The sequence below is a fragment of the Zerene cesonia genome, chromosome 15 (genome assembly GCF_012273895.1).
Source record: "Zerene cesonia ecotype Mississippi chromosome 15, Zerene_cesonia_1.1, whole genome shotgun sequence".
NCBI classification, from domain to species: domain Eukaryota; kingdom Metazoa; phylum Arthropoda; class Insecta; order Lepidoptera; family Pieridae; genus Zerene; species Zerene cesonia.
The window spans coordinates 6,231,009-6,247,998 of NC_052116.1; the positions used below are offsets into that span (position 1 = coordinate 6,231,009).

General features: G+C 30.0%; 1 protein-coding gene across 1 annotated transcript; it reads left to right on the forward strand.

Moving 5' to 3' along the window:
• Positions 1-12,606: 12,606 nt before the first annotated feature.
• On the forward strand, positions 12,607-14,199 carry LOC119832564 (lipase 3-like). Its single transcript, XM_038356231.1, has one exon. The coding sequence runs from the start codon at positions 12,639-12,641 to the stop codon at positions 13,944-13,946; it is 1,308 nt and encodes a 435-aa protein (XP_038212159.1). The 5' UTR covers positions 12,607-12,638; the 3' UTR covers positions 13,947-14,199.
• The last annotated feature ends 2,791 nt before the right edge of the window (positions 14,200-16,990 follow it).

Here is a 16,990-nt window from a genome sequence, read left to right on the forward strand (position 1 = left end):
ACAGATTCGAAATTCAAATGTAATATTTTTTTATAATTAAGTGTAACAGTATTTATGGCCAGACTAAGTATATAAATTGAACTTACGTCTCTTTTCATTTAATTAATGTAAAAATAAGTATAATAGAGATCATAAATTCTTGTTTATATTCAAATATTGTTAATCACTGATATTTAAAACAACTTTGTAAAAAATTTAACCCAATCATTATTATTTGTTATTTTATGTACATATCCTTTGTATATATAGTACAGGTATCCGAATATACGCCGAAAATTTAGTCTCTTCCTCTGTTCCTTTCCATAGATTGAAAGGAAAACAGTGACACTATATCAAAAAATCATCATCAGCATTGAATCAAGTAGTAGGTAGTAATGTTAAGTCACCAATCACTAAATTACGCAAACTTTAAAATGAAACGAAAGTCTTTTCGACTCGTATAAATTTAATTCTGTCACACAATTGCGTCTTGCGAGTTGCTATTTTACCGTATGTAATCAAGATAAAAGGCACTTTATATCCCTTCTGAAGACGACGCTCATGTTTGTTTCATAATTACTATACTTTATAATTAATTATCTTGTAGACGACCTAAAGTCGAGCTTAAAATACACACATACGTATGTTCAGCATACGAGTACACAATACAAAGCAAACAAATACAACAAGAGCTATTTGTGCACTTTGTGATATTAGTTATATAATGTTAGGTTTAATCATTCTGCGATAACTAGAACTGGTTGGAAATAAATTTACAATCCAATTCGTTCAGTTCTATCCTTTTGTTTACTTTACAAATGCTAGAACTTTCTAGAACCCAATCAATAGTTATTTTTATAATGGTTTGAGTTTAATCTGTGAATCAATAGAAAAAAGTGTATAGCGAATATATATTAAACTTTTCAAGTACACTTTCATACTCTTCTTTAAATGTTTTTTGTATAGGTACAGTACCGGTTCGTTATTGCTTTTTTTCCACACTTCCATTTCCCATTCCGTATTTCCATTTTTAAAATACTAGGCAAACAAAAAATGTTAGAAAGGGAAAAAATATACATATGTATAAAAAATATTTAGTTATTTCTGATATAATACATTGTTATGTATTACCGCAGGTGCGGTAACACTGAAATTACAGTACATAAATGAGTGGTTAGATTTTACCTTCCACATACTATATTAAATATTCAGTGACCTGATTTGTACAGTTTACTATAATAACAGTGTATAAATATTATAATAATTATGCAAAGAGCTATAATTGTAAGTTTTAGGTGTCAACAAACTCTCAAAATAACTAAACGTTATTCATACCTATTTTTGTTGTCAAAAATCTATTAAATAATTAAAATATTAAAAAACAGGATAGATTTTTTATTTGTTTATTTATTAGCGTCAAAAAGCATAGCCAATTTTGTCTTTTCTTTCCCCAACAGAAACCCTAGGGACAGAATTCCAGAATAAAACGGGTATATTTTTTAGGTATTTGGTATAGGACTATTTTTTTATCCCAAGCCGAGCAAAAGTCAGGAAAAGTGGCTAGTGTATTGATTTATTTTTTACTTTGTCTGATGATGACTTCTTGAAATGCTATATGATATATATAAATCAACTGATATTATAAATTACTAATCAAGCTACATTATCTACATGGTATTTTCGTAATCCGTTGTTTCCGCATTTACAGAATTATACATGAGGGAAATGAGCGTAAAATGTCATTTATACAACAGCTTCATAGAGATAGGGAAGGTTTTACTACCTACGTGGGAAATGAAAATGACATAATAATTCCTGCCTTTGTACATAGACTAAATTTAATGGTACCAGTCACATTTAATGGTACAAATTTTTAAAATTAGATTAAAGAAATAAGCTGGTCCTCACTTCAGTTCCTCTTGTTTTTATAAGGATACAAAAAATAAATAGACGACTTTAAAATATCAAGGGCATATTATACAGAATAGTATTACTTGAATCCTGAGTAAAAGCTCAAAAAAAATAAATTGCTTACCTACTTAATGCATAAAATATTATCCCATTTGGATTACGTTGAAGGTAATAGTTTTAGATAATAGGCTTTATGGTGAACATTAATATCATCTGTCTCTATGTTCGTATTTTCATAAATTATTAAGAATATACTTACCCCAAAAAGTATTGACCAATCAATTTTCGGAGCAACCTAATCCAATTTCGAAAATATTATCCTATAAGTGGACATGTCACAATAATTGATCGAGGACCAAAGACCAGAGAGAGGTTTACCGTTGGTGGCATTTTGCTGTAATAGTACAGTTCGATTTTCCTTTCTATTCTTATTTTCACACGAGTGTATCTGAGACTTGACCACGTGTTAAAAGAAATTGATCGTTTTACAATAATGTGTTCGCGAAATCAGTTTGTGACTCAGAAATGTTTATTCTGTCAAACATCTTAATTTTTAATACTCTTTTATATTTTTTGTGTTTGACTCTGCGCGAGTTTCGTTCATTAAGAAATTAAACCCGTTTTAACGTATTTTAAACCCACGTTTCCCCGTGACCATACTCGTTGTTATGTCTTTCGAAACATTTGAATTATAATTATTATAATAAATACATCGCGTCTGCAATCCATTAATAAGTCTTCAATTTCTAGATGCTCAAAACGCATTATATCGGGAATATTTTCATATCATCCATTTTGTCTCTGATATATAGGAAAACCATTTATACTCACAAATGTCAGTGATAAATAAGATGGATCTCTGATAAATATCAGAAAACATATTTATTTCTGCATTTGTTTTTCCTACAAATACTTCTAATGTAAAGCTACGATGCAAATGCATTTGTCTGAAGTATAAAATTGCAAAATTATTTATGAACTGAGCATAGAAATACACTCTTAAAGTAACGATCTTAGTAAAGTTTTACGGTTATTTTTGCATAATGGCATAATAATTTAAATAATATAGTCATCAAAGTGTACAACTTTAAAAATGGATTTTAATAATAAAATCTACTCAATTAAAACTCAAGAAGAATTCTAAGACGTACAAGATAGCAATGGAACTAAAGCCATACAGATTTATGACATCATATTATTATTATCATCCTTGCATCTATTAGTATACATATAACACATATTGGGTATATATAGCTACCAGTATATTAGTGTATAATCTATGCATATAGCATTTTTGAGTAACATATTACACAATGAACTTACTACAATAAACCACTTATCCGATTGGGATGAAATTTAATCAGAGATAGTTTGAAACTACAGAAAGGACCACTATTTTATGGGGACTACCTAATTTTTCTATTGCTACGCGTACGAAGCCGCGAGCGGAAAGTCAGTATGTTATAAATTGTAACAATTTATGGTGCAAACAAAAAACACGTCAAGGGAAATATTTGATACTATTTATAAGTTATTTTCAGATGATTTATGAGGAATTGAGTTACTATTGTGTATAAACTATTGTCTTCTACATGGCTTTCATGTTAACATGACCTTTTTATTTGGATAATTATTTCATCCTTTAATAATTGTATGTGTAAGGCAAGAAAAAGTTTGATTTCTACTATGTACATATTATTACGAAGGTCGCAACTTAAACTGCAAGGCTCGTTTAATGATTCATAAACTCCTTCGTGAAAGAGAACGTCGTCCTTTGATTGTCAAACATTTGAAATTAACCAGTAAAATACAGTCTACCTATATTATATACGAGAAAATAGAGAGTCCATAACGAGGGGCTTTTGAAATTAAATCTCCTAGGGAATTTATGAGGTGAAATGATTATGGCAATGTCCGAAATTGGTTTATATATATGTACTACTTATGGTTAACTAATCTTGTGATACTAACTATATATTTCATTACTATCAATCAGTGAATTTCACTAACAATTTAAAACTGATTATTTAACTAAGTATTCACATTTTATTCGATTCACTACTTTAATAATAGCAAAGGTAATGAATACTTTCTTAATTGACATGGTAATATATGATAATTGACGTAACGCAACTGACGCTGCGCCGCGGCCGCACCCTTTATACCTAGATTATTAAATTCTGTATAATTTTCGAATTTCAGTAATTGAAGAACTTCGAATAAGACTTTTGAAACCATTTTTTATATCTTTATCAACATGATCATTAGATATAGACTGAACAGGAAATTCAGAAGGCGAAGCCAGGGCGAACCGCTAGTAAAGTATAAGACCGATTGTGATTTTCAAAGAAATTGCACGCAATTTCTTTGACTGTGAAATTTATTTAATTTAGCAGTCAAAATACAGAATTTTTGGTTATTGATCTTACAAAATAAAAAAGTCACCAGCGTACTTTACGTACGTAGACGTGCTACGAATACCGAGGACATTTCCATTGCTTTTCTTATTAAAATTTATGAATCAATCAAATTGTATCTGTTCAGTAGATACTTTTAGTTCCAATAAACCAGTTAACATACTTAATGAAAAAAATTCTGTAATAGTATAAAGGAGCTTAAACGCCTTTATTTATCCCAAACTTAGTTAATTGAAACGCAGCGAAGTATATAATCTGACTTAATAAAACTTTTCCAAAGGTTTAAAATATCTATTCTAATCCAAACTCCCAAAAATCTCGTAACTTCATTAAACAAACGAAACTTCCAAACTGTTGGTCTTACTTGGTTCGAATGCCCGGAAAAAGGTACCTTTATATAAAATGAACAAGTAAAATAACAGAAACAAAATTGTATTTATAATTTGTACAAATAGATACCAATGACTGTCTGAATTAGTGTTTAGAAGTCAAATAGCATACTATAAGTATCAATATAAATGCAACAATATTTTACAAAAAAAAATAAACGAAGGAAACTTTTTTATTTAATACACAGCTCGTACATAATTAAACAAGTTACCGCCTTCTGTTCTAAATCATGTTTCAATTAAAAAGTGTAATATAAAGTTCTGTTCTCTTCTGATTTGGAGAACTGCACACAAAACTTATAAGTTATAAAATATAAATTCTATACTTGGTGTAATGCTAACTTTATTTTTTTCAACCGACATTACGAGAAAAGTCAGAACTACTAAGTTCGTAGAGATTTTTTTTTGTTCTGTACTCTATAACTCTTCTTAGTATAACTACGTTGTCACATTCATTATACAGGTATAGTATAGGTAAACAGATAATATTAATATAAGATGAAAAAAAAAACACTTAAATGTATGATTATTTTCTTATGTTTTCAACATATCATCATATTAGAATATAACTAATAGGATGGTGTTTTAAAAATTGTAAATTTGATAGGATAGAAAAAAAAGGCATCATATTCCTATAAACATGTATTTAATGATTGAAAACTTAAAACGCATGCTAATGTGTGTGTTTTGTTGAAATTTTATATAAGCGACGTATAAATTAAATGGTGATTTATTTTTTAATACAATTAATAGATTCTTAGTAATTCGCGTAGGTATTCTAATTTGTGAGCATAATACGTAAGCGGTAAGAACGTAGTGACTGCCAGACCAATGATTCGTTTATAGTATGCGTGCGTTATTTTGTCTCTCTCCATTTGATTACAAAGCCAAATGACGATATCGGAAGTAGTCATGTCCGTCTATCTGTATTTGACGGCTGTTTTGATCGAAAGTGTATTATTAGCAACATCGATTGTTTATTTTGTATATCCAATATATTTTGCATTTACGGAAATTTTCAGAATTAAACTGATGGTAAATGAACTTTGCGATTTGCCGCGTTGAGGAATATAACAACATAGATAAACACGACCGGGGTTAGGCATAGCTTCAATTACGCAAATTATATCTAACGTTATACGCCAACGTTTGATTAATTTGAACATGACTTCAAAGTTAGAACAAATAATGGGTTACTCCATTAGATAATCGTGACACATGTCATGGAGGAACATAGATAGAGAAAACATGTCCTTTTTTCTTATAAACATAAGGATATCATTGAATTTTACAGATAAAAATATACTTAAATTGGCGGATACTGTTTACTCTTATAACATATGTAGATACGTATTTGACAATACTTTACATACTGTATACCTGCATAACCTTAACAATTTGTAGTAATCATCAAGTCATCAGTCAATACACAAATGTTTCTCTTTGATCTTGCTTGTTATAAATATAGATCTATGACATTATACAAGAAATATTATTGATGAGAATTTCTCTTTTTCCACCAAAGACTGTGATGAAATTTGAAACACTAGCGTATTTATTAGAGTTGAATAAATAAAAGTCGTATCATTTTTCTATTTACAATTTGTCTTTGAAAGAATATTTTTTATCACAAAATTTAAGCTTGACAAGTCTTTGATAAAAAACCGGTCAAGTGCGAGTTGGACTCGCGCACCAAAGGTTCCGTTCAAACTTGAACATAGCAGTGTTTGTTATTGCTAAATAAAATATATAATAATCATTTGTATGTGGTAGTCGAGCACGCTTAAATAAATATACTATCTTTCCTCCTGCGGTTTCTAATGCGGACAAGAAAATTTATAATTCGTAAGAGGCAGCATTTCCACTTTAGATGGATATGACACATTAAATATTATGTGTAATTTTTTATCACATAAAAAAGCGTCCCAAAATTACATTTCTTTTTAAATGTTACAAGTTGAACCTAATATTGGTGTACCCAATAGTTTTTAGGTTTTTAACGCACATACACGCGAATAGATAAAAACGGGAAGTTGTCTGTAAATATTGATTTCCGATTGTCGAACATTTGCAGCATTAACAGTACTTATAATATTTGCATCCTTTTTGTACTCAGAAAATTGCATGATTTCATAGAAGTAAAGTAATTGCAATAGAAGTAAAGTAATTTAGAATTAACTGTATTTAATTAAATCTAGCATTTAATTAAATGTAGCAACGGTTGAACGATTCATCCTAGAATTTTACGAAACTCTTTACTCCAAAAGCCATTGGGACCATTATACTTGTTTGCAAAGTAATCAACATGAAAATAGCAGTCCGACGAACAATATTTTGTTGGAAAACTCTCTGTTCTAAAGATATTGTTTGACTTTATACCAATGTATCGTTACAAGGTATTTTTCTATGGTATAAGTTTACATGTAATTCCAAAACTAGAAGGTAATTGCTTAACATTAATTTGTTACTTGTAATTTTGATATGCAAATAGCAAACAACTAAATAAGAGTCCAGCGAAATCATAAATTAACTATAACAACAGAAAATATACTATTAGGGATTTTTACTATTAACAATACACAAATTTGCTTATACACAATAAATTTCCATCTTCTATTTCATTCGGTCGCTTTACTACGGCGGTCACCCCCTGGTTGTAGTATTTTTTTAATAATATGTGCTATGGTGGCAGTTGTGCGAACATTACAAAACAGGCGTGGCAGGCGTGTTTTACTACTCTACTTCACTTCCTGCCTTATTATAGAGTACCATAATAAGTACCTTATTTATAAAATCATCTTTGTTTTAAACGCAAATCCAGGATCAGAGTAATGAAAAAAAACATCGAACAGAGAATAAGAGCTTTTGGAACAGCAGTTATCATAAAATGTTAAACCTACATAAATGTAAATATAAAGACTAAATTAAATAATTAAGATATAAAAATATTAAGATTATAATGTACACTAGCCAAGAAACAGTAGGAAGGAAAAGGAGAATATAAATAAACGTACAAAAAAAGAGTGATTATGAGGAAGAAGTATCTGAAGACGTTTTCTAGTTACATGAAGGCAGTGAATATGATGAGTTTATGGAACAAGTATCACTTGTCTCCCGATGCGGAACATATGTGCTGTCTTAAGATTATTCCATGGCTAAAAGTGAAGCAAACTAGATAAAGTGCATAAGGTATGGGTTGAATAATTGGATCTGTGACTTTTGCAAGAAAATTAATCAATTTCTTTCATTAATGACAATACTAGCTTACCGTAGTCCGTAATCAAAGAAAAATATGGACAATCCGGGGTTTTCCTGTGATTGTTCTCATGGGATTTCCGGCATAAAAATTATACTATTTACTTTCTTGAATATCAAACTATCTATATACCAAGTTACCAAAGTATATACAATGTAGTACCAAATATACCTATATAAGTTCGTACAATTCAGTCAGAGTTACTCTTGCAGTAATAATACTAGTAAGGATTTTATTAAAAATTCTTTAACCTCATAGATATTTACCATCTTTATACCACTTCTCATATTATATAGAGTACCTGGATGACCGAGCTTTGTTCGGTATTTTTTTTTTTATAAATTGTGTTTTTTGGAAATTATATTTAAGTATTATTATTCAGGAATTGTCATAATAAATTGGGACTACTCAAACGCCTCCTATTTGTTAAAAAAAGTAAGTTAAAAAAAAAGTAAAAAAAGAAAGTCGATAAAACACGAATATGACATTTTCTAAATAAGATTTCTAGCTAGATCGATTTATCGCCCCCAAAACCCCCTATATACTAAATTTCAAGAAAATCGTTGGAGCCGATTCCGAGATTCCAATTATATAGTATATATATATATATATATATATATATATATATATATATATATATATATATATATATATATATATACAAGAATTGCTCGTTTAAAGATATAAGATAACAACACCGTATGTACATTTCAAATATACTCTTATTCAAACAAAAAATAACGAATATTCTAATGCTGCTTCTATTCTAATTAAGATTAATAGTGTCACATGATTTGATCACACCGTGATGCGAATACCAATTTGTCACTGTCTTCTTGAATCACTTCTTTTGTTTTTTATCACTAACAAATAGTGTTGAAATGAAAATATTCGCATTAAACAACTTAATTTGCAAATGACTTGAGTTTCGATACTGGGTAATACCGTAATACCAATATAGCATATGATATTTATTCTAATACTAGCGTAACTAACTATAGTGTAACTAACACGACTTTCTTTTATATATATAGATTTTTACTCTAAACACAATTCAACATCGACGAAAAATTAACAGCAGTAAAGAATAATGACACTCGCAATACTTTTTTAACAATCGCTTTTTTATCTTGTAGGAACTCCAAATTTAAAAACGAGGATACCTTGTAACACTTTTAAGCTTTCTACTTAAAATTATCATGAACAGCAAATGTAATTAATTACTAAATTCATAATTAGTAAATGTATTTCGTTTTTCATTTAATACTTATTGGTGAGATTTAAAAAATTTAATTAATGCAAATTCTAAATTCAAATATTAAGTACAAGAGTAATTCCTATAGTGTCTTAGTAACTATTTAGTAATAATGTGTAAGGGCCGCACTTCTAAATTTTCCCTGAAATAAAGCAAAAGGAAAGAACTTTTAAACTTTGCTGAATGATATCAGTTCATCACATTTTATTGTCTATTGTTAAAGATACATATTGAATATTTTGTATGGAATATAAATACATATATTATGTACCTTCGAAAAATATAAATACAATATATACATCGAGATCATTTATTTAATTTTTAACCACAGCAAAATCGTGCGCTGTTTCAGTTCTCATTAAAATTACATTAATATTGATCGATAGTTTCAATACATTTCAATAATAAAACTAGAATTGATTGTAAAGTAATAATCCAAGATCGCGGTCGAATTAAAATCGTTATAGAATTGAAAACAAAATGAAGATCGAATCAAATTCGGTGGTGCTATTTTATTAACATAGGAAATATCCAATAAATGGAAATAAACATTCGATTAAAATTACCAGGAGAAGAAATTTTTGGGGACCTTATTTTGCATGAGATAGATTCTCGTGGATGTACCGAATGATCAATCAAGTTCAAGATATAAGATATTTATCAAGGACTTGATCGATCGTCGGTACTTTTACTGTTATTTAACAGAAAACAGTCTATATACTTGTCATTAACAAGGAATATAGACTGTTTTCTGTTAACTAACAGTAAAAGTAGTATCAAATACAGTGTTTTTGTGATATGTTCATTACGTGCAAAATATATTGAACAATTGTCTTATAATTTCTCTTTCGGCCGTAGCATCGATATTTTTAATATTCGGATACCTTAGTAAAACATTTTGATTATGTTCTTTAAGACAATAAAATTAAAGTTACTGCAATAAATATTTTGTAAGTTTCAACCTTTATTTTATATCAACACATTTTATTTCTTCTTGGTAGGTAGTGTTAATTATACCCAAATAAATATGACTCGTTTACCGGTTACTTGTAGTCCGTTTCGATCCGGATCAGCTGTTAAGCTAATACTGACATTTTGATTAATTTTCAAAAACACTTTCTTTTAAAAACAATTCACTAAATATATATAACAAATCAAGCCAAATCAAATACCCGCTACGCTTCTACCTAACAGAAGCACAAAGTTTTTTCAAATTGTTTTGCATTAACACCTTTTTATAAAATAAAAATTTGTTTTTATTCAGTGTCTTTACGCAGTATGTATAAATTATAATTACTTGTGCAATATCGTCACTGAATCGAATTAAATTACTTACAATTGACTGGTCTACGACGTTCTCTGGGCTCAAATTAATTTCTGCTTGAATAGTACTTAGTTATAATTAATTTAACACTCGATGTAATTTAATGAATTTTTAACAGTTGGTTGTCCATAACTTATCGTTTTTCTTTGCTGTTTTCATTCAAAGGGTTTTATATTATATTAATCCTTAGTATCTATACATACCTATAATACAATAGCGAGCAGAAATATACAGAACATTATTTTTTTTAAACAGTAATTGCTATGAAAATTGAAGTTTTATAACCCAAAACAATGGTTACTCATTTTTTTCTCTGTTTGTATGTGAGTTAATTATTAAAAGCTGGGCTAGTATCAAAAATATTGTTTATTGATCAATGAACTTGATAATCTTCATGTGTCTGCAGGGATGGTACTCGTTCCACAAATTTCAGGCCGATCTTCTGAGGAGTTCCACAGAAGATCGGCGTGAAATTGTATCAAGAGAATGTTACTGTGTTTGGTACGGTAAGTGGGAAAGCCAGAAGCCTGTATACTTTTCATCACCCTTCCCTGTCCATTCCTTTATTCCCATTGTAATTCATTTTCTCGTCCGTAACCCCTTAAAAGCGGGCAGCGCATAGACAAGGGCACTTCCTGTTCATTTATAGAATTAGGTACTGGAAAAAAAAGGAAATCTTTAGATATTACATCAACAGAAATATTTTGATACAAATAAAATCATTTCTATACCATATCAGTAGAAGAAATTCCTCCAAAAATATAAGTATGACTATGAGCTTGCGACCATTGTGTGTCTTGCTCAATCTGGACGGTGTGTTTTCATACTCATAACAAGTAATCCTACTATCCTATCCTACTAATATTATAAATGCGAAAGTTTGTAAGGATGTGTGTGTGTGTGTTTGTTGCTCTTTCACGCAAAAACTGCTGAACCGATTGCAATAAAATTTGGTATGTAGATAGCTGAGCAACTGGAATAACATATAGGTAACTTTTTATCCCGATATTCTTACGGGATACGGACTTACGCCGGTGAAACACTGAAGATCAATCTACAACAATTATTTTAAGCCAATAAGAATATCAAGAGGCAAGTTTATAATGTAAGTTATCCAAAATAAAAAATTTTTGAACTCATTTTTGTTTTAGTTTTTGAACTATGATGATAAAGAACTATTTATTACTACATATTAATGAATGGCTGATGAGTAAGAACATCGATTTTTGGTTTAGATTTATAGCTTATTAATTAGATTTTTTTTATACCCCTAAAACAAAATGATATCTATATTTCATGACTTTTCTCTACTTAGAAATAAGTGACTCTAATGTTACATAACAGATCGTGAACCATATGTTATAACACAATCAAAACAAAAGCCTGTCTGTTAAACAATATCATATTCAGCTTTTCTGTTTCAATAGAAAATGTGGAAATCACGAGAACAGCTGTAAAGAACAGGTACTATGATTTCCAAATATACAGTTTTTATATTATCTTCATTTCGATAACAAATTGGTGATTTTATGGAATGCGGGTATTGTGTGGGATGTAATAAATAGAACAAGATATTTTTAATATCATTTTACTTTTCTTATAGAATTTGATAAATGAAAAACAAAGCTTCAAGATGATTATTTTGAATACGATATAAACAAACAAAGCGAGAAAATTTACTTGCTGTGGGATGAAGCCTATCAACAAAAATTATAACGCAAGTATTTCGATTCAAATTACAAAATTACTTCTGATTTATATGGTTTACATGTTTCACATGTTTCTAATAAAATTCAACATATTTTAACCAATTACTACGTGATTTATCCTAAACTTTACAATAAAAATAATTATAGATCTAAAAGAGATATAATTATTTATGCTACAAATTTAATGAAATCACGTATACTTATAGTTATAAAGGAAGACGTCTAATCATAAATAGTATATTGTTAAGATGTTACTATTATTATCTTCTCTTTGAATCATATATGGAACAAAAGATTATATTAACAAAGCTAGTCTATGATATAAGTAGCGCTAGAATTCCTAGCTCATATAAACCTTACAAGAGGTCAATTGTAAGTACTGAAATTTATTCTTAATAATGTTTAAACATGAAAGTATATTTATATTATTATTAAGTGTATTAAAATATGCTTTATGCGGTAATTTGTTGGAGCAAATAAAATGGGACAGTAACATTATTGAAAATTATCTAAAGAATAATCCAAGTATAAAATTACCTAAAGACTACATGATAAGTGCTGCGGAGTCAAAGGAAAACTTTCAAGAATTCGAATTGGGTTTGCAAAATGAAGACACGTACTTAAACATAACTCAACTTATCACAAAGTATGGATATCCTGTAGAGAAACATAGTGTGCAAACTTCCGACGGGTATGTGTTAAATGTATTCAGAATTCCAAGCAACGGTCGTCCTGTATTTTTAATGCATGGTTTCGTGTCTAGTGCAGATGATTGGATAACTCCAGGTGTTGACAGTGGTATCGCCTATCTTCTGGCTTCAAAAGGATATGACGTATGGATGGGAAACGCAAGGGGCAACAAACATTCAAGATACAACGTGAATTTAAAGCCAACTCAAAAAGCGTTTTGGGATTTCAGCTGGCATGAAATTGGGGTGATTGATTTACCGACCATGATCGATTATGTACTACAGAAAACTAACACTAAGCAACTTAGCTACATAGGACATTCTCAGGGGACGACTGCGTTTTTTGTAATGTGCTCTCAAAAACCGGAATACAATGACAAAATTAGAGTTATGATTGCATTATCAGCAGTCGCTTGGATGTCGCACCTCGTAAGCCCCGTTATGAGATTACTAGTACCTTTTACACCATATATACTTGGTGTATCAGAAGCAGCACATATATATGAAATAACACCAGATACAAAAGCATTTCAAGTCTTTCGCCAAGCAGTTTGTGGAAATGAACTTCTAGCGATTACTGTTTGCGTAAACTCATATTTTATTGTCAGTGGTTTTGACTATTCACAAATTAATTTTAAGCAATTACCTGTATTGTTTACTCATAATCCCACTAGTTCATCCGTTAAACAAGCTACTCACTATTCTCAGTTAATCTCGTCTGGAACTTTCCGTCAATATGACTACGGAGCATGGGGCAATTTGCATAAGTACAGATCAGTCGTACCTCCATCGTATCCTGTGAATAAAATATCAGCTCCAGTAGCTATTTTTTACAGCGAAGGAGACTGGCTTTCGAGTGTCTCGGATGTTAATATTTTGCGATCAAAACTTCCAAATGTCGTAGAGTTTTACAAAGTCCCTTTAAAATATTTTAATCATTATGATTTTATATGGGCTAAAGATATAAAAACACTAATACTTCCGAGAATGTTAGAGCTTCTTGAAAAGTATAACTAAGTTTCTAAATTCTTACTGTAATGACTTCATAACTATCAAAATGTATACTTCGGCTTTTATATCGTCTTTATAATTTTTAGATACACTAGACGTATATTCAGTTAATACAATTGCTAATTATTATTTAATACACATACAACATACAACATATTTAATCAATCAACTATGCCGCCTGTCATGATGTTAAATAATCATTGCAATAATTTTCGAGCAGGAGAACATTTTCCAAGCCTCGACAAATAAAGTGTTTTTGAACTGTGTTTTTTTTTTCTCTTTTTATTTAAATTATCAATTACAATTTATAGATTCTTCCTATGATTATAAATTCTAAAGAACGAGCATTGCTATCTTATTTGCACAAATGGTTATATTATTATATATGGTAGGCATATCATGACTTAATCTAAAATTTGGGTACAACACAACATAATCTATGATTTGATTTGAATTCACTATACTATCCTCTCTGGGCTATATCTAGTCAAATACACATTTTGGAATAAGATGATTGAAAAATAAAGTTAAGCAATATTCAACAGGCACAATCATGTGTGCTGTTTGTTTTTTTCTTATTTCCTTTGCATTGTTTAACGACGTTGATGTTACCCTGTAGTTTACTTTACTTTGGTGTCTTGACAGTGAAACCGCTTTTAACAGGTGTTAAAACACTTTAAGAATACTTATTTATTGGACAAGATTAATAAATAAAACTTTGTGCTAAATAGTGTCAAATTTTCATCGACACGATGGCTTTGGACATTTTATAATAGCCGTTTAAAACTTTTTTTTTTCAGAATTTTGTTCTCTTCAATTAGTAACGTTATCTTGAATATTTAAAATAATATAAAATATCACTCTGTTTTATGGCGACATTAAAAGCAGCTCTGACAGTCTGACTTTAAAAATCTTTTAAAACCTTTCTTACGCCTAGTGATTATTTACAGGAATAATGTTATTATTATTTTAAATTAAGAACATCAATGTTTTTGAAGAATTAAGTTTTAACTGTTTCTTGATCTACATGTGTCCAAGTACCAAATTGTGAGTATGAACGCTAACTAATATATTATAGTAGTACTACCTAGTAGAAGTGGTGATTAATACCTACTTTTGAAGTTATAATTTATAACTTGTATTGAAAAAATTAAGTTATAATACACACATAGGAAAAACACACACACAAAAATATGTATCGTACAACTTGATGGCCTTATCGTTTTGAAGCGATTTCTTCCAGGCAACCTTGGGATATAGGAGAATATGTAAAAATTTAAAGAGATAAAAGTAAAAAATGAACAGAGACAGAGTGACTATAAAGAAAGATAATGTATTTTAATTATAGTTTTAAAGCTACTTACTGATTGAGCTTGCCTTATTGTGATTGGAAGTGAATTCAGCAATCTTACGGCTTGCACAGTAAAAGATATATCATAAAATTTGGAAATGTGAGCAAGCATACAAAGCGTAAGATTGTCAGAGATTTATGAGCCATGAACATAAATCTCTTTTTTAAGCAGGAGTTTTAACCGACAAGAACAGTGCCCGGGCTTGTTATTTACTTAGCAATAAATGTATAATACGGAAAAACGCTTTAAAAACTTTAATTTAGTTTATTACTATGTTGTTATTACTTCTCGATCATAAAAATTGTTATGGGCAAAGAAAATATATACTCTACGAGATCATGGCCGTGGTTGTTAGCATATTGAAATCTTCGTTACACGATTAAGTAGGTATAATGCAGTTGTATGCAATCAGGTAAATCCTTGAATTGACTACATACCTGTACATTATATTTTATATGTACTTGTAAGTATATTATAGAGTTGAAAAGTTATTGGTTAAACGCGCTAATCACAGAAATTTCTGATGTGAATTAATTTTTTTTTTTTTGTGTTTTGGATAGATGCTATGAATGGCTATATCACATTATGCTTCGACCAATAGCATTTAACTTTTAAACATTATTTGTAAGATTTTTTTAAAGTTGGAAAATATTCCTTTTTAGAGCAGAAGCTAATTATATTTTAATGATTTTTGGAGCCTAAAAATATGAATAATTTTTAACGTTAAGTACTAAGCATGTGACTTGAGATGAAAATAATGTAATGAAAGTATTGAATCAATGATAATAAATAGAACTTATAAAGTTATAATTTTGAATTACGGGCATAGTACCCATGCGCAGCTATCCCCTCCACGTTTCGCTCAGCGCCAAAATTGCGTGTCACTATAGCACGTCACTTTGACATACAATTATGTTTTTAAGTATCTATCTTATTAAGGGATAAGGGATAAGGGATAAGGGATAAGGGATAAGGGATAAGGGATAAGGGATAAGGAAAGTATTGATGACTGGAAAGAAGGAATGGTCTGGGAAGGGCTAGGAGAAAGAAATAGGCCTCCGGCTCTCCCACTCACCGTACGAAACACAATAGCAAGCTATTATTTCACGCCGGTTTTCTGTGGGGGTGTGGTACTTCCCCGGTGCGAGCTGGCCCAATTCGTGCCGAAGCATGCTCGACTCCCACAATAAAATCATCATCAGTCATCATCATTATCATCAGCAGCCCATATATGTTTCCATTGCTGGCCATAATCTACCACGCTGGCCAATTGCGGGTTGGCAGATGTCACATGTCATCGAATTTTTGATTTTCAGACACACCGGTTTCCTCACAATGTTTACCTTCACCGTTTCGAGCAGTGGTGATGATATTCACATGTCTGTGCATCTGTGCAGGAAATAAATTGATTTCTCAATACCACAATCACAATCTAGCTTGTTCATATCTGTTACTTATTTGTAAGACTACAGTTGCATTGAATTTCTAATATTGTTGTGAACCTACTGCTGAAATTAAAGTCGTGCACACAGTGACTAATACGTAATATTTTATTATTTAAAGCTGGCAATTTTATTATAATAGCGCCAAACAGTTTAAGACTTTCAAATCACATTTCGAAAAAAAGCGCGGGAAACTTTGAACGAGGCGGGAGCGTGCTTTTAAATTTAATTATTGATTTAAAGTTATTTAATGATC